The 20,367-nt window shown below is 37.8% G+C and overlaps 1 protein-coding gene across 3 annotated transcripts in view; it reads right to left on the bottom strand.

Moving 5' to 3' along the window:
* LOC136990913 (E3 ubiquitin-protein ligase LRSAM1-like) overlaps window positions 1-20,367 on the bottom strand; it is a 105,404-nt gene that overhangs the window by 79,380 nt on the left and 5,657 nt on the right. For all 3 annotated transcript variants that reach the window (XM_067289381.1, XM_067289379.1, XM_067289380.1), the window contains exon 3: window positions 12,984-13,037. In XM_067289381.1, coding sequence (XP_067145482.1) covers window positions 12,984-13,037 — 54 coding nt within the window. The remainder of the gene's footprint in view (window positions 1-12,983; window positions 13,038-20,367) is intronic.

The following is a 20,367-nucleotide window of genomic DNA, read 5'->3' as shown; positions in this document are numbered from 1 at the left end:
TACGTAACATGATTTCTCGTGATACGAAATAGGTGCTTAGTTGACCTTTTTCTAGTATATCAATCGCTTCTCGTAAGGCTACTAGTTGGAGATGGAACTCTTGAATAGAGAATTCGAGTATCCGACTAATTATTTCAAACGCAAGTTCGTAACTATAGCGATTTAATAACTCTTTAAATGATTCTTGTCGTTTGAATAACACGTAGATTTGGTGTCGATTATTTTTGCTGATATTTAGAGTATCATTCAATAAGGTGGCTTGTGAGCGCAGTAAATGAATAATTCTCTCGTTTTGGTCATTGATGTTAGAGATTTCGGCATTTAAGGTTGTAATATCTTCGGAAGTAGCTGTTCCGAAGAGGAATTTTAGAATTTTTCCTCCGCCGTCTATTAAACCTCGCTTGGTTTTTGGGATTAAAGGCAATGTGATTAAAGTGGCGAGCTCTTGATATTCTTTATGATGGTTAAGAAATGAAGCTCGCAGCAATTCGAAGCCTTTGGTAGGAACATGTTCTTGGGATTGAAGCTTCGTGTCTAAATACTCCAGAGATTGGGAGATAAATTGAATTTGGCGCTCTAAATGTTCGAAGGAGAGTTCGGTGACCAACGTCCAGTGACTGGCGGTCATTAAGAAATTCCCTCGATGTAGGAAGACAACTCCTTTGGTGAATTCCTGTTGTTCTGAATACAAGATCATCGTCGTGAGACGGAAAACTTGAAGAAGGAAATAAGCATGGAGGAGAAGCATGTTGAATTTGTTGCTGAGGTGCGTTTTATATCCACCTTCTGGGGGTTGTATTTCTTCCCCTGTAACAGGGAAAGGGTGTTAGTAATAATTGATCCCCGTGGCTTTTATAATGAAGTAGCTTTCCTTATTGAATAAATAATGATAATTTTCAAATGATGAGGTTCCGTTAGGTCGAAACGGGAAAAATCGAGCGCTAAAAGAGGGGTTTACGGAGATAGGTCGATTATCTAGTCGCGGAGGTCGCGTCGAACGAAAAAAAATGGACACGCATTCTGGCATAATATAAAAACACTATTTTATTAAGAGAGTACACCTATTTATGAAAATATTAATTATATATATTGGGCGTATATATGCCATACCTGGTTACACGGTTACAAGTATTATGATACATTAAGTGATGAGACTACAATATAGGTATAATGCAAAAAGGTGGCGGAGAGGAATATAGATAGCTAATTAGTGATGTGGGGGCGCTGGGCCGATCTTGCGGCCCGTGACGGTCTGGAGCGCCCTCGAGCCGGGGGTTGAAAAATAGGGGTCCTGGAAGCGTGCGGAGTTATGGCTTCCTGTCGATCATAATATTCTTGACTAAGCCGATTTTCCTCTCGGAAGGATTCCTCTAATATCGGCGGGCATTCGTGTCCAAGGGGCAAAATAAGAGTAGCGGGCACGGCTCCCTTTTGTCGTTGCATCCGGGCGAAGGTTAAAGCTGCCCGAAGCGCGGTAATATCGACCTCCCCTCGATTGGTCGACGTGGTTGGGAGGTCGGGATTCCACCATTCCTCGGAGTCCGCCATTCTGAAAGGGGAAGGAGAGGAGCTCGTTAATCGGTGGAAAGCTCAAAATGAAATTTAAAATTGCCATGGCCACAGAATGAGTATACTAGATCAGAGGGTAATTCTAAGGGGAGGGGGGGGCTTGGATTAGCAAGACTCCATATCGGGATAAAAGAGGATTTCCAGCAAAGTGTATTAGGGCCCCGTTTAAATGTGATTGTATAACGACAGGTAGAAGACTCAGGGGGCTTTGAGAGTAAGAAAACTTGAATACAAAAAGGAGAGTAGCTGGAGGGTTTAGTTACGGAAAGTAAAAAGGTTTGGTTATTCCAGGCTAGCATGGTGGCCCAAATTTGCGAAGTTGATCGGGTAAGGGGGATACCCATAAAAATTAGAGATGCCTGCCGTAACAGGGGCACTTGCTTATGCTCTTGTTGTATGTGTGAGAGTACATTAGTTAACTCTCCCTTCCAGTTACAATTGTGGAGGGTGAAAGGGCAATCAACTGGTCGAAAAGGGCAGGTGTTTTCGTGAGTCGCCCTGTCCGCCTCCTTTAAAAGTGCCGTACATCCGTAGGATTCGTTCGTACACGGCAGTTGCAAGGTAGAGGCAATTTGCTCGGCCACCAGGCTCCTAATATGCCCGAGGGTCTCCCGACACGTGGGACAAGTAGTAATTCTTTGTCGACAGGATGAGCACACAATATGTCCGTTGGTGCATTGATATACAGGTGGGTGTACCACGGTGTAGCAAATAGGACAACTCAGAAGGGTCGTGAGGGCAGGATCTTGCCCAGGGGCGGCCATGAAGGTCTGAAAGGGAAAAAGAAAGACCAATAAGACACCGACAAGACGATACGGGTTTTAATTAAGATATCGCTACCGTAAGTTAAAAAGGAGAACAAAAGAGGTAGGATTGTGGGTTAAAGAGAAGACGATCGACTGGTCGCGGGGGAAATAAAACGCGGGATGCGGCTGCGAGTGGGTCTCGGAAGCACCCACGGCTGGTCGGGCACGGGCCCTTGACTCCGAAGGGCATAGGGAGGAGTGGTCTCTTGCTCTTCCGGTTCAGAGGAAGTAACTTCGCTCTCTAACTCCGGTTCTTCGCTCTCACTTTCACTCTCACTTCCGCTCTCACTTTCGGATTCAGGTTGTTCTTCCGGTTGCGGAGTGGGAATAGAGGTCAAGATGAATTCGTCCCAAGGGTCAATGGGAATATTAGTTTGGGGCGCCGCCGTAACTGTTTCTTGTGTCGGCGGTAAACTGGACTGATCGGCCGTCATATCAGTTTCTAGATTAATCTCCTTACGAGCAGTTGTAGGTTTAATTCTGTCAGCATGAACATGTAGTGTTCTTTTGGTTTGGATATTTTCTATTTTGAAATTGACGGGTCCTAGAATTTCGACAATACGATAAGGTCCTGTCCACCGGGGAGCTAATTTTCGCTTTAGGCCTTTAGGCGTGACGACTTCCTTTAGTAGTATTCTATCTCCCACTCTATAGAGGGGTGGCTTATTTTGTCGGCGGTGTAGTTCCTGCCTCGTCTCGGCGGCTTGTTCGGCATATAGTTGAGCTGTTTGATGAGCGTGTCTCATTCGTTGACGTAATTCCGAAGCGAAATTGTCTTCTACGTCATAGGAGACCGTGGCAGGGCTTGTAACTAAATCAAAAGGGTAGGTTGGATCTCTCCCATATAGTAGGAAAAATGGGCTGTCATTAGTAGACGTATGCACGGAGGTGTTATATGCGAATAAGGCATAAGGGATCCACTCGTCCCAGTCTCGTTGATCTTGCGAGACATAATGAGATAGTATATCAACTAGAGTTTTATTAAATCTCTCCACCACACCATTGCAGGCTGGATGGTAGGCGGTAGTAAGGAGCCGCTTTATGTGTAGCAATTCACACACTTCTGCGAACATCTTAGAAATTAGGTTCGGCGCTCTATCAGTTAATAATTGCCTAGGAGTAGAGTGTCGCAATATGATGTGAGTGACAAAGGCCTTAGCAATTGTTTTACTACTTACATCCGGTAGTGGAATTGCTTCCGCATATCGAGTAAAATGGTCAACAAATACTAGGATATATTTGTTGCCGTTTGTCGTAAGAGGGAGTGGACCGACAATGTCCATTGCTGCTCGTTCAAATACATGAGAAAGGGGGGCAAACAGTTGCAATTCGGCTGCTGTCCGTCGACCCGGTCGTCGGTGCTTGGCACAGCTCTGACAACTTAGGCAATAATTCCTGATTTCCTTTGCCATTTCGGGCCAATAGAACGAGTTTGCGATTTTAGTACGCATTTTTAATTCTCCTAGGTGACCGGCTAGTGGATTATCATGGTAGGTAAACAGGATATATTCCTTTAAGGCGGTAGGTATAACAATTTGTTCCCACCAATCCACACGTTTTTTATTCCTGCCCTTGTGGCAGAGGGCACCCTCCTCGTTGATATAATAATCCTCTAGGTTAAGATTATTATAGGTTCCTGTAGTTACACCATCCTTTAAGGTTTGGATAAGGGGTCTCCATCGATCATCACGTTGTTGCGCATTTATTAATTGTGGCACGGAGAAGATGGGTTCAACCTCTGTTATTTGACGTATTGGGATACGACTAAGGGCGTCCGCATTTCTATGTGAAATTCCGGCCTTGTAGATAATATCAAAATCGAATTCTTGAAGGAAAATGATCCATCTCGATAATCTAGAATTAGTAGTAGAATCCTTACAATCTAATAACCATCTCAAAGGTCTATGATCTGTGACAATAGTAAATTTTTTTCCATAAAGATAGGGTTTAAAATACCTCACTGCCCACACGGTGGCTAAGCATTCTTTCTCAGTAGTGCTGTAATTAAGTTCGGGTTTCCTTAATAATCGGCTCGCATAGGCAATCGGCTTCTCCTGGCCGTTTTCTTCCTGAGATAATATCGCTCCCAGGGCGAAATTTGACGCATCGGTCGCCAAAATAAAAGGTTTTGTAAAGTCAGGGGACTTCAATAATGGTGCCGACGTCAAAATTTGTTTAAGAGTTTCGAAGCTTTCCTGTTGCTTAAGGCCCCATTCAAACGGCACATCTTTCCGTAATAAATCAGTCAAGGGTTTAGCGATCGTGGCATAAGAGTTTATGTGCCGCCGATAATAGCCAGTGAGTCCTAGGAAAGAGCGGACTTCTCGCTCGGATTCAGGTCTCGGGAATTCTAGAACACATTTTATTTTGTCGGGATCGGGTTTTATACCCTGTTCTGAAATTTCGTGACCCAGAAATTTTATCTGGCGTTGCAGGAAATGGCATTTCTTAGGTTTTAATTTTATGCCTGCTTCTCCGAGTCTCTGAAATATTTGTTCAAGTCGTTTTAGGTGACTAGGGAAGTCTGGACTAAATGTTAGTATATCGTCCATGTATACAAGACATGTCTTTCCTTTGAGACCATGTAAGATGAAATCCATCGACCTTTCAAAAACCGCAGGACTTGTTTTAAGACCCATCGGAACCCTATTCCATTGATAGTGGCCGTCTGGCGTAGAGAATGCGGTCTTTTCCTTATCACCTACTCCTAATTGCCAAAATCCTGAAATCGTATCCATCGTCGAAAAGTATTTCGCTTGTCCCATTAGGCTTAGGGATTCCTGCACTAAAGGCAGAGGATACGGGTCTACTTTAGTGATTTTATTTAGTTTACGATAGTCTATTACTAAGCGTAACGATCCGTCCTTTTTCTTAACTAGGAGAGCAGCCGAACTCCAAGGGGACGTAGAATGTTCGATAATATTATGGGCCAAGAGGTCATCTATGATATCGTTTAATTGTTGGCGTTGGGCGTAGGGAATGCGATAAGGAGGCGAATAGATAGGTGCCGCATCGCCAGTATTTATTGTATGTTGCACAATATTACAGTAGCCAAGGTCATAGTCATTCACGGCAAAGACATGCCTATATTTATATAGTAAATTTAAGAGATCTCGTTTCTCGTTCCGGGGGACGCCAGTCCAATCAAAAAGGTGGCTCAATTCTGCTTTCGATAGGTTCGTGGATGCCCCTTCCTTTATAGTATCTGCGGGCTCACTTTCTTCGATAGCCTCAAAGAAGGTGCCAACCTTACCATCTTTCTCTAACTTAATTGTCTTACGAGTGTCATTACGAAGACGTACGGGAACTTGTCCCTTTTTATTTGGGGTCACCAACAAATTGACTCCTGAAACTCCTTCCTGAGTGAAGGAAGCAGTTTCGATTACTCCGACTTTACTAGGTCGCTTATCGCCAACAATTCTAGCAGTAACTATGTTCTCTGTCATAGGGGGAAGTTGACAGGATTCAATTAACACTACTCCTTTTCCTTCCTCCCGATCTGTTGACCGGTACGACCTTTTCGCTGAGCCGACATTTTCCTCTAGTGGAGGAGCCTCTGTTCTCTTTCGTGTTCTATTATCTCTATTCGGGCCTCTTTCCCTTTGTTGGTTCTGTTGAATCCTTCCCGCTCTTTTATTATTCCCTGAGGTTTGAATAGGTATCACTGTCTGCGGAGGGATAGTTAATTCTCGGCCCTTTAAATCAATACAGAATCCCTTGTCGGTTATCATATCCCGGCCTATGATGCCGTCACAGGGAGAGGTGACATCGTGATCAACTAGGCAACAGGCAAAGGGGAAGCGCAGATTTCCTATCTGGAAAGTAGGGCTAATAATACCGTAGGTCTGAATTACATGTCCCGTAGCGCTTCTAAGGTCTGTGTCTTTGTTATGATCTATATGTACTCTTTCTTTCATAGAGTTAGCGAAAACCTTTGATAAAAGTGAGACCTTCGCACCAGTATCTATCTGCACTATAGCGGGATTGCCACCTATGTAACAGTCAAATGTAGCTTCGCTAGGTGCGGAAGTATAATTAGTGATTCGTACTGAGGAGGTTCTTCGATTTCGCTTCGAAGGAGTCCTATAAGGCGGACATTCTAAGTCAAAGTTTGAGCCTCGGATCTCTCGAGAGGAAAAAGGAGGGGTCCTAGAGGCTTTACTAGAGTTAGATCGAGGTCGTCGTCCTTCTACACTACGTACATTGCCCTTCCATTTGCCTCGATTTTCTTCAGTAGGCTGCGATCGAAATCTGACCCTATTCCTCTCCCCTTCGGGTTCACGTCGCCTGGGTGAATCGTTTCGCATAAAGCGGTCGCTAGGATTGCCGTTTCGGCAAGCGGGCGAGCGTTGGTTCGGGGTTTGATTGAGATTCCATTTTGACTGACCGAAAGGGCGGTCACCTCGGCAATTAGGGGAGTTCGACCGATTTGCGTTACGCCTAAAATGCGGATTATTATTGGGATTGTTATTGTAGGAGTTAGGAGTATAGCCTCCTCGATGATTTCGGCGAGATATAGGATCTCTAGAGCCGAAACGAGGAGAGTTTCGGATTAGTCCGTCCATTCTAGCCTTTAAGTCCTCCATCGCTGACGTTACTTGCGCTAACTCCTCCTGAGCTGAGGTTTTATCGCTTTCCCTTACTGTTCGCATGATTCCTCTTGGATGCGCGGTGAGACTTTCAATTGTTTCCTCACTGATCGCGGCTTTTAGAGCCTCATCGAATGTCTCAGCCTCACGGCTCATTACGCGCTGCCGGATTCTTATGTCTATTCCGTTCAAAAATTGCGCTTTAAGCCTTTCATCTAACTCCTTCCTCTGAACTCGTTCAATAATCGCGGTCTCGGCGGCAGTCGCGCCAGGCTCCGGCGTAATTTCTATCTCCATCGCCAGTGCTTGGAGTCTAGCAGCATAAGTCTGTACGTCCTCGTCCCTTTTCTGCACGCACGCATAAAATTTAGATAATCGAAAGGAAAATGGCTCCCGTTCAAAACGCGCTATCATCAATCGCTTGAATTCGTCGAAGTCATCCACTTCTTTTATTCTTCGGTCCTTCCGGACGAATTCTCTCGCGATACCCGTAAGTTTTAATTTTGCCACTGCCAGCATCTGGGCCTTGGACCATGCCGCTACCTTAGTAACATCGGCTAACGAATCAAAAAAGTCCGTTACCCGAGGGCCTCCTGCTTCTCCCGAGAATACGGGTAATAGGGGTATTATTCCGCCTAAACCTCCCAATGTAAGGGGATTCGGTGCCGGATTAGGATTTGGGTGGGCTGGCCCAGCCGCATCGCGGGGATCGTCTTCCATTATGTTTATTTCGTTAGTTCTTACAACTAGGTCGGAGATTCTAGTACGACCCTACTCCTATGATTCCTAATTCAACTCAATTCGACCTCTCTCCCGACTGTGGCTGTTTTTCGCCTTATCGATTTTTCGAAAAAGTCGAGACCCCACTCCTGCAAACCAATATGTGAAATCGGGGGTGCCTAAAAAGACGCCACCCCTTCGATTGTCACCAATGTGTGAGATCTCGGGGAGGTAAGAGGGAGTCGTACCTCTTTTTCCCGTGACTCACTTGTCAAGGATGGCTGTTACGTCGACGGCGCGTTACGCGTTACGCGAGTGGAGGAGGAGGAAGGATGGGGCCGACGATAAGGCGAAGCCGACAGTCAAGAAAGACACCATTTTATAACAAAAACAAAATTTAATGAAAGCTAAACGAACTAAAGTACACTTCTACCCTCGTATACAAAAAGGGGCCGGAGAGAGAGAGTTTACAATTATTTTTCATACCTCTTAACAAGTCCGTAATAGACGGAATCAGAAGTGACGATAAAGTTTGGCTGATGGAGAATCCGGTAATGGGCTGATGGCACGTAGAGCTTGTTTTTTCGTAGGCAGGGCAGTGGCACTTAAAGAACTTAGAAACTTTTTGAGAGTCCGGCGGATGGCGTAGTGCACGTCGTAAAAGCGAGACGAAGGAGCCCCTTAGGGGGGGAAGGAAGCGTCTTTTATAAGTTTTTGATGGGAAAACTTGTCACGTGATCGAAAACGAATCACTATTAGGGCCATAGGTGTTCCCGGGATATTAAATAAACGACTAGTTCGGACGCTAACTATAAACCATCGTGCAAGATGATCTACCTGCTCCGAAGGAATAACGGTTTGTTGATAGTTAGGGGACAATCGTTGCCATTCGAGGGTCAACAATTTCCCGGGTATGGAATGTTGTTGATTAAGTCGTTTATAACTGGAGTGAAATAATTTAGAAATTCTAGGTTCTTAACTTCCAGATTTCACAATATTATTGATTTTAGCTAGTTGTTCATATAACATTACTGGATCACACCATTCCACAAACCTCATATGTGCAAGATATAGAGATAGCTTATTAAATGTCAATGCCTTCCTTTTTTCTCTTATGAGTTTTGCCAAGTATTTTTGTTTGACCTTTGGTGTTAATGTATACCTATACAGTAAAACCTGTCTATGGCAACCACCCACAGTTCCTTCAAAAAGTGGCCTTTTAGACAGGTGGTCATCCTAATGCAGTTGGTGCTGTAATACCATATTTCCATACATATTTTGCGCACTTTTAGTCATTTTTAGTCTTTAGTCTTTTAGCAAAACTCGAGGTGAGCAAAAATAAGTGAATTTTTTCAATGATAGAGCTATATAGTCATTGTACTTTATTCTTATCGAATAACTCGATTGACAGGAGTCATTGTGATTTTATAAGACAGATTTAATACCAATATTTTAAAGATTAATACAATACTCACATTTTCTCGATTATAATGCACACTTTCTTTTTTCTGACTTAATTAATTCAACTTGGTTCTTTTTGTTCGCTCGTCAGTTACATGTATTACGTCATTGATATACAAGTGCATCATATCTCTCCATCACTTTGGTTTTGGTTATTGTTAGTTTAATCTTAATTTAACTTTAAAAATACTGTATTTTTTTAATATTTAATATTTTCTTAAGTACAATAAGAAAAATTATTAATTAATAATAAAACGATTTTATTTTATTTTTTCTCATAATATGATTTCATTACTTTCTGCAATTGTCCAATGACAATGGCGGAATCGAAAAAGGAAGGTTGCCTGTAAAAGTGATTTTTGCATTAATGCATTTATTATTTTTTGAATATTTTGTGTGCAAAAGTTACTTGAATATTATTTTTCTAAAAATATCGTGGAAATAAGGTAGGTTGATACAGAAACTATTTATCGCACATGTACTGTATATGAGCATCAAAAAAAATAAATAAATAAATAAAATAAATTTTATCAAATGATGACATCAGTTGATTAATTGTATCATGTACAATATTTTATACCCCTAAGGAAAATACTGTAGGTCTATGGTAAAATAAATTTCGTTTACCCACAGTTAAACTTCGTTGCTAATTGCCATTGTGGTAAACCGTTTTCACTTTCTCTGATAACTTTAACACAATCTTCTAACAACAACACTTTGCATTTCTTTCGTTTTTCTGACAATTTCAAACAAACTGAAATGAATTTCCTTTGTTGCTAGACTAATTCATTAACACCTGCGCCTAATTTCAAGGGTGGGAGAAGTGCCCGAGGTTCAAACGAGAGTTTAGACCAGATATATTCGCGGAAGTGGTCGCTTATTATAGTTGTTGTATGTTGTTTTGGACCAAAAATCGATGCCCGCAGTCGCGTTACACAGGTGGTCGTTTAATACGGGTAACTTATACAAAGACTCTATGTATAAACTAATCCGTGCCTGAAATTTTTGACAGGTGCCCGTCAAATGCAAGTGGTTGCCTAAGCAGTTTTCACTGTACACCTTGGGAGTGATTTGTAATTTAATGTGATATATAATACTTTGGTGTCAAACCATACTGGTGGCACTCCAAAAGAAAATTCGATTGTGTGTGTTCCTTGTACCAATGTCCTATTCCATTTAGAAGCATGAAGGAATATCTCCTTCCAGTTTCCCTGGAGTATGAAAGAAACAAGTAATTTTTCATGACAGATTCTTGTCATATAAAAGTTTATGAGCACTGTCTATCGGCATTAATAAGGATTTTATCAGTAAAACACAAAACAAATATAGAAAATTTTGCAAGCCCTTTCAACACATATAGAATGTCTTCTTCAAGCAAATGATAAATTGATATGAATTTGAACATTAACGTTAATATGTTCTAATTTGATTGCACATGTTATTTTTAATGTTTAATATTAATTTGTACAAACTGGAATACACATGTTAAATTTAAATGGTGCACTATTAAACTTACATTTTTATTAACAGTCAAATTATAATTGAAAATTATTGGCAGCTGTGATTTAATTTTTTAAATTATTGAATAGTGAAATCAATATTTTTGGGAGCTCTAGGGTGGGTCTCTTATATGACTCTAATTTCTCAATTAATAATGTTTCCCAGATAAATAAACAATTGTGATTCGCACATTGAACAAGTATGGAAGATTCATTACACAGAGGTGTAAAGTAATGATTGAGAACCCTTCTAAATAGTTCTGTGGAAATTTTATTTTTACAAATGTCATCTTGTTGTTCCAATATTTTGCTTTTCAATTTTCTGTAGCCCCAAATATATATCCCTTTTTCACCATTGTTTTGGTGTTGTAAGGGAATTACATATATGCCTGACTTTTCTAATGTAGTTAATTTGTCCCTGTTTTTACATAGTATTCTTTGTAAGGGTAGCTGTGGTTTTATTGGAAGGTTAAACCCTTAATTTCAAAACCTTCTAGTAATGCATAAAGACAGACCCAAGATATGAAATGGAAGGGTTTATATAAATTTGATCCTTTTCTATTATTTCTAATTTTGAAGGTGGAAAGAGAAATTTTTGCATATGGGAGTGAATGCACTTGAATTAGCATAAGTGTATCCTGCCCTACATATTGCCATATTAATAAATTTTAACTCTTTTTGTACCAAATGTTGTGATGATAGTAATATTGTGAAAGCCCGAACTCAATAAAAAATTTTTTTCCCTTTTTCAAAAATTTTTTGAAAGTAGAAGAAAAACAAAAAAGGATGTGATTATAATTTTTACCACGGACTTGCTTCCTTGTCCAGAGATGACACGTGTCACCAGGAACCTAATGAAAAAAATTGCTATTGAACATAGACTTTAAAATTTCCAAAAAAGGGCAATTGCAGTGAGGAGGAGAACCCCCAAATAAAAGAAGGGGATTGATGGCAACATAGGTGTTGCCATCAATCCCCTTCTATGTTGATGTTGATGTTGTTGTTGATGTTCTCGAGTTAGTTAGAGTTCAAGGTTTGCTATCTCGTCAGAATTAAGGTTCGCTATCACAATGGAATCAAGTCTTGGACAGTTCTTTCACCCGTTTTGGATATCAATCAGATTATTGAGTTGGATATCATCTTACTTTAGATGACATCCTTGAAATCCTCAAAAAGGACCATCTACCAAATCTACGGAATCTACTAAATCTACAAAACCAACGCCATCCACCACCACTAAGGTATTTATCAACTTCGCATTCGATTGTAAACTCTCTCTCTCAGTTAGGGATCCGATTTAATTGGGAATGATATAGATGCTAGTTTATTGCTTATAGTTATATTGTAAACTTGAATATGCCTATTATGTGTAATTACAATAAAAGTCTATACAATAAAACAGGTAAATTTTTGGAAATGCAGTAGTTGAGTGCACTTTTTTCTCCAGATACGCTGTCTCTTGGACTGTCTCTATCCCGAATCTGACCACCTACAAACATGGCCGCTTGCACACGAAATGAAACATAGTAGCTATCGTGATCTCTGTGTTCTCTAAAACAGTGGTGTCAGTCCTAATGTGACATCTTGACATGGTGCCAACCCTTTAGTCATAATATGTAGGCTCTACAAATAAGTACTCTTATGAAAGATAAAATGAACAAAACACTGCAACAGCTCAAGTATTCCAGCAAGCGTAAGAAAAAGTAAAATGTGAGTATCACAATTACTCTGATGCTACATGACCAGCATTCATTTAATAATTTTTAATAATTCAAAATTTTAATAATTTTTAATAATTCAAAAATTCAATAACATACATTTCCTGAGAATTAAAGGCTTTTCGGATAAGTGACTATTGTGTTTGAGAATTAGTATACAAAATTTTAAATTACTACTACTACTACCACCACTACATTTAATCAAATTTAGACAATTTATAAATGTTTCATAATTAATAAATTTTTTATATTTTTTAAAATTTGGCTAATTTTTTCATAACTTCCCAATTTCCTGTAATAGAAAACTTGTTTAAAAAGCCTGTCAATTGCTTCAATTAAATATCAATAAACTTTGTTAATTCTGAAGATAATTAAATAAATCATTAGTTTAATTGTCAACAATCACCATTACACAATTAAAAAACATTTTTACAGTTAGATAAACATACAGAATGTGTTCATAAAAAATAAAAAGTGATCTGATTCATCTCCATAATCTGTTAGATGCAAATTCAGAAAATAATCATAATATCCTATTTTTAAAAAAATATTAAAATAGATATTTATTTAAGTTAAAATTTTAAAACAAATTAATTGAATATTTTACAGTTTAAATCCTACCTCTGATAAATTACATTCTGCTAAATCAAATATTGGTTCTGGAGTTTCTTTAGCCTAAAAATAATTTTCGGAAATATTTAAATTTATTGAAAAAATGATATATAGTATATAATCATTTTTATTACTAATTAATATATAAATTATAATTCTCCTATTCACACTCAAATTCTTCAATATTATAAAACCAACACACCTTATTACTGAGAAAGTTCATTTATTCTGCTAAACAAACATTTTCAACTCATTCTATGGGCCATCATCAGGTTAACCCTTTTGTTAAGGTTTGTAGTCATGACTCCTATATACTCCTTGTCTACGCCCAAAAGGTCGTTCTTGTATGGTATTGCGTACACTCCTGGCTGTTCACGCTCTTTAACCTTACCCTTGTCATTTCTAAGTAGAATGGCCTGTAGAATAGGTTGAAAATGTTTGTTTAGCAGAATAAATGAACTTTCTCAGTAATAAAGTGTGCTGATTTTATAATATAAATTATAAACATCATATAGATTTATGAATTAGAAACTATTCATATTAAATAACTGAATATAATTTATAATTTGTTTGACATATTTTTGTATCTATAAATTTTAAAAACATTAGATATTTTACACTATTGATTATTAGGTTAGCAACAATACGCTAACAGTTTTTTCTTTTTAGTTAGTAGAATTAACCTATAGACCACTAAAATATCACCATGAACCTCCAATTCAGTATTTTTTTCCTGTGGACCTCCAGTAATGTTACATGGACCCCAGCTGAGAATCACTGTTAGATAGAGGAAAATCAAGACCACATGTGGAAAGCTTTGGGACTGCAAGCCCTGATTAACTATATACAAACTTTCAGTCTGGATCAGAAGTCGTGTAATTTTTTAATCATATTTTGATTTATCATATTTTCCTTTAATCCTATCTTATAAAATATAATTTCTTATAGAATATATTAAATATAAGTAAGCAATTATTTATTTATTTATTGTGACATTGTCACAATGCTGGGCTGCAATTTTTAATCATATTTTTAATTTATTTAATTTAAAATAATGTTCTCCACCTCAAATTAGTACTGGCTTGTCCCTGTACATCATACTTTTCCTTTAACAATAGAGTTGTGCTGGTTATCTATCTAATACCTTTCAGGAAAAAATTTTTGAATTGAAATAACATGGCTTCCAGTTTCTATCAAGAGTTCTTATACAGCTAATTGGGGCGTCCTGCCCCTAAGGTTTCCATATCTGATCTCATCTTTCATCTATCTAACTCCATTCTTAAAATTAAGGAAAGACAGATGGATGGATGGTTGGATGACAGTGGAAATTTATATGTCTAAGATTTTTTCAAATTCCAGCCCAAATATTTAAAATATAATTTCTTAAAAAAAAATGCCAAAACTTTTTAGAAAATGATCATGTTTACATTCTCAGACAATCTAGAATAGTGTTCTTAACCTTCATTATTATCTGTATTTCTTGAATTTTTTAAATGTATTCTCTTATCTCTATGAAACATTCCATTTTTTGTATAAAGAGAAAGGACCATTCCATATTCCCATACAAGTTTATTTTATGTTTAGATAAAACTAAGCAATTAAGAAAGAAAATTCATCTGTGGCTATTCATTAAATTAAAACAAACTATTCAAGCATTCCATGTATTCCATTCCATATACACGAGAACCTTATACCACAAACAACACTCGAACGTATCAAACAACAGGTTGCTGATCAAATACATCAACAGACAGAAACATTTAACATTAATGAAGATCACATAACCTGTCAGGATAATCTAGCAACAAGCACTGATTATAGCACACACACAACAACTACTACTAATGATACTACAGGCATTTCATCATCCACCACTGATAACACAGATTTAGTTAATATGCTCTCAGTTATATTCAGGAAACACTCACTAAATATACAGGTATAGATCCCACACAAAGACCACAAATACCAAAAATCAACACATCAAAGGTAGTAGGAAAAACACTAAATTATGTAAACACTCACTTACTACCACACTACATTCATTTAATTTCTACACTCTCAGACATTCATACATTACAGATACTCCTCACTTTACGATCTATCTGCTTAACGACCACTCACACTTACGACCAATCGAGTTTCAACCTGCAATTCGGGGAATCTCCTTTCTCAGCTTGAGTGTCGATCAGTGGTGATTGGTGACATGCAAACTAAGCATACTATAGGCTTAGTATACACTTTTTAGTCAGTTTGATTTAATTCAAACAATTGTGGGCCTTGCCAATGCGCTTAATTTATATGTTGAAGTGGAAGACATTGTTGAATTAGTGGATTATGCCGATGGAGAGCTAACAAATGAGGATTTAATAGAGTTAGAAGCGATGCAGCATTTGGAAGAGGAAGAAGAGGAAAGAACTGAAGAAGTGAAAAAGAAATTCATGGTACATGGGTTAGCTGGTGTGTTCTCCAAAATTAATGCACCTATGTTGGAACTTGAGGCTATGGATCCAAATACTGAACGTTTTAGTAAAGTCGAACATGGAATGAGTGAATTTTTGAAGTGCTATAAGGAAATTTATCAAGAAAAAAAGATTACAAAGCAAACCACACAAGTTTCTTTACGACTGTTACATCCAGAACCTCTGCCCTTGAAGGTACAACTTTTCATCGTTGTCATCTCCCTTACCTGGACCCTCTATAGCTCCAGATAACCAAATAAACAAATGATAATATGTACATATGCATGTCTTTTTATTAATAAATTTGAAGTCTGTTGCATAATTTTACAACGATCCTATATTCCCGACGCAAGCTCCTCGCTTATCGACCAATTCGCGTAACGACGCAGTCGTCGAAACGGAACTCGGTCGTAAAGTGAGGAGTACCTGTAATTTATGCTTGGGCAGTCACAGAAGTAACACACCATAGACTGAAAATACAATCACAGACAGATACACACAAAACACATTTCTATCACAAACCTGCCTGACAGAGAAGAATAGAAACACAAATAAATGACATTAGACAGCAATTAGGCAGGCTGACACAATGCACTAAAAACAACATAACACCCAAATTAAAGAAACAGCTCAAAAAACATTTTCAAGAAAATAAAAACACACACAAAACATGAACATCACAACACACACATTACAGAATACATCGACACACTAAAACAAAAACTTGCAGCCAAAACATGTAGACTCAAACAATACAAAACATGTACACTACGAAAACAACAAAATAAATTATTTACAAACAATTAAAAACCCTTTTACAGACATATCAGTACCAAAACAAACACTGATACACAGCACAGTGGCACACCAACAGAAGAACTCACAACTTATTGGTCTTCTCTTTGGTCCAGTGCTGTTGCACTGGACCAAAGAGAAGACTAATGCTGATGCAGGCTGGATCAAGAAGGAGAATAAAAACTTGCACAACATACCAGCTATGCCCTGTGCTGAAATAAACATACACAACATCTGCTACACTGTTAACAGAACACACAACTGGAAGACACCTGGTGTAAACAACATTCACAATTTCTGATATAAAAGGTTTACACATCACTGCACAAGGAACTAGCTAAAAACCTAACACACATCATCGTCAATCCACAAGACATGCCAAATTTTCTTACTCAGGGCATCACCTACGTGAAATCTAAAAACAACAATACCACAGACCCCACACAATACAGACCAATTACATGTCTTCCAACACACTACAAATTATTGACATCCTGCATCGCAAACAAAATATACAAACATTGAATGTTGAAGAACAACATTCTTACAAAGTAACAAAAAGGTTGCCATAGAAATCACAGGGGATGCAAAAAACAGTTACTTATAGATTCAGTCAATCTGTACGCAAGCACACAAACAACACAGAAACATACACATGGCATATATAGACTACAGAAAAGCATTCGACAGTGTTCCACACAGTTGGCTGCTACATATTCTACACATGTACAAAATATATCCATCACTTACTGCATTCTTTCTAAAACACTATGCAACACTGGAGAACAACACTACATCTCAGGGTTAGTAACACTTCCATACAAACAAACCGAATATTCATTAGGCAAGGAATTTTTCAAGGAGATTCCCTGAGCCCTCTCTGGGTCTGCTTAGTCCTGAACCCATTATCTACCATGTTATACAACATACAATATGGTTACAATATCAGATATGAGAAAAACAACACAGTTTACACTGTCACATCTCACGTACATGGACGACATAAAACTTTATGCATCCACACAAAAACAACTTCATCAACTCCTACAAATCACACATTCATACACCAAGGACATACAAATGAAGTTTGGCCTAGACAAATGCAAAACACTTCACATAGAAAAAGGAGTCCTGAAGAAAGAAGATTTTGCACTTGGAAATGGAGATGTTATTGAATCCATGGAAGAGGGCAAGTTCTACAAGTATTTAGGATTCCAACAGGCCAAACTAACAGAACATACACAAATAAAGCAAAGATTAATTAAAGAATACCAAAGAGGTTAAATGCTATTCTCAGAACACAATTAAACACAAAACACACAGTTAAAGCAATAAACACACACGTCGTCCCAGTACTCACTTATTCTTTTGAATTTATACATTGGACTCACACAGATCTCGAGCAACTCCAAAGGGAAACAAGAACTACACTTACTAAGCATAAAGTACATTATCCTAAATCTGCCATAGAAAGGCTAATCTTTCCATGTAAAGATGGCAGATATGACCTGATCGACATAGTAAACCTTCACTACAAACAAATACAGACACTGCGAGTTTTTCTACAAAAAACAAGAAACATCACAGTTACATAAAGCAGTAACTCTAGCAGACTCCAATAACACACCATTAAATTTACACTCACAACATATGGACACAACACAACATATAAAAAGCATAGACACAAGTAAGCATTTGTGGGCTTAAAAGGCACTTCATGGCAGGCATTTCTACAACCTGGCCCAGGATTTTATTGACAAAACTGTGTCAAACAGCTGGTTAGCTCAGGGATGCCTCTTTGGGGAGACAGAAGGATTCCTGATTGCCATACAAGATCAGGTCATAAATATTAAAATCTACAGAAAACACATACTGAAGAAACAACACTCACAAATGACATATGCAGAAAATGTCACATCATGTCAGAAACTATACATCACTTTTGGTTGCACAGACAGATTATTTACACAGACATAATCAAGTAGCAAATGTAGTACACCAAGAGCTTGCAAAGAAACACAAATTAGTAGACATCCACGAACCATACTACAAATACATTCCACAGACAGTATTGAAAAACAACACGCACAAAATGTACTACGACAGAACCATAATCACAGATAAAACAATTTACCACAACAGACCAGACATCACACTCATTGACAAACACAATAAAATCACATACATTATAGACATATTCATTCCAAACACTCACAATGTACAAAACACTTGCACTAAAAAAATCAGCATGTACACAGAATTCAAGGCATCTGTGAAGGATGGATAATGTGCTTATTGTACCTGTCGTTCTCTCCTCTACAAGTGTCATACCACACACACTACACAATAGCCTGGGAACATTACAATTGAATAGAAACACATACATCACACTACAGAAGGCCACTATATTGAATACATGTCATATTGTTAGGAAATTCCTGAATACAGACACATACACTGACACACTTATTTAATTTTTGTTTTGCTTTGCCGTGCACTATGCCTTGACTCTGGTCAGGCATAGTACACAGCAACCAGTGTCAACCGAGTATAACTCACTAAACCCAACGTAATAATAATAATGAAAAAGTCGGTGAAAAACTCAAAAAAGTTTATCATTTTGCAAAAACTGATGCATCTATTAAACAATTTTTCAGAAAAAATTGCACAACCATCATTGTAAATAAAATAAATTTTGCAGTTTTGGATGTCAAAAAGTCATTAATTAATTATTACTCCATGCTAAAAGTAGTCATTCATGGTGATGACATCAATTTTATTTCTGTTAATCAATGTAACTTATTATCTCAAGTTTATAATTGTGTATGGGAACATTCCATATCAAGTGATCGAGTCACTTTACCTGATCATCTTAGATTTTGCCCAAATTCAGTATCTAGCTTCCTGAACTAACCAAAGAAAATTTCCCAAAATTTTAAGACTCAATATACAATACTTTGGCTGTAGAAGACTCTTAAGTGAAAGTGGTCAAAATATCACAAAAGCAATTCAAAACGTCTTCCATTTTTAGCATGTCGTCATTCAGCAACTAAAATTAATATTTTCTTGAAAATTGCTGCAGAAGTTCAATGCTTTGCAGGAGTATCCATACATTGGGGCACTTGGAGCATGCACTAACCTTTCATCTGGGTTACCCTTTTCATAATCTCCAGAGACCCAAAATTTATTTATCAACAAACAACAGAAAATTCTTGAAATCTAGCTTATTTTGCAAATACGGTGTAAAAAAGAAACTAATAGATGATATTTGTCCATTGTCCCATGCAACTATTTTTATGTAGTTATTTGTCATATGTTGACAACGTCATTGTTTACAAAGCCAAGTTAGCCGATGCAACCAGCACCATCTTGTGGGAGCATTGATTTGATATTGAATCATAGAGTTTGAAGCTTCTTGCATAACGTACAATGCCTTTTTTTATAGTTTGTGCCTTCCCTTTTTTTACAGGCTGCAGGCACTGTTGGTGCTTTGTATGGTGTAAACTGTATAAATTTGAAGGATCAAGTTTGATTATTCTTTTTACTAACTGCAGTCAATTTAGAAAGAATTTGTCTCAACAAAAACAACTCCAATTTTTGGCAGTTGCATTTTCTGATCAATTCATCTCAGGATGGTCTTCTTTTGTGAATATGACTGTTTGTAACTGAATAAAACATAACAGACACTGCAAAATAAACCTTTAAATCCAGCAAAAATGATTTTATTTCAAAAAGTTTTTTCTAAATTTGACTGCAGCTCGTAAGAAGAGTAATCAAACTTGACTGTTAAAATTTGTTCAGTTTTCACCATTTTTTGTTAATTTATATTTAGTATTGGGAGGCAAATTATATGGTGGCCCTATTTAATTAGTTTTGATTTAATTTGAATTTTTTAAATTGTGTAGTGATGATTATTAGTTCATTCATAAATTGTTCTTTTTTTTGTATACTAGTGTGCTTGGGACATTTTGAGTATGTTCAGGGGAATTTTTGGTCCAGAAAATATTCTGCAACTCTGTAAAGTGGTACTACAATGGAATTTACGAAGTTATGTTAAATTCATGCTGCTACTATTCCACCAGATGGCAAACTATAAATATAATAATTCTTAATGATACATCATTCCAGCACTCGGT

This window comes from Centruroides vittatus, unplaced genomic scaffold (assembly GCF_030686945.1).
Source record: "Centruroides vittatus isolate TY-2023 unplaced genomic scaffold, ASM3068694v2 contig_1381, whole genome shotgun sequence".
Taxonomy (NCBI): Eukaryota; Metazoa; Arthropoda; class Arachnida; order Scorpiones; family Buthidae; genus Centruroides; species Centruroides vittatus.
This window is presented reverse-complemented; position numbering and strand designations above follow the sequence as displayed.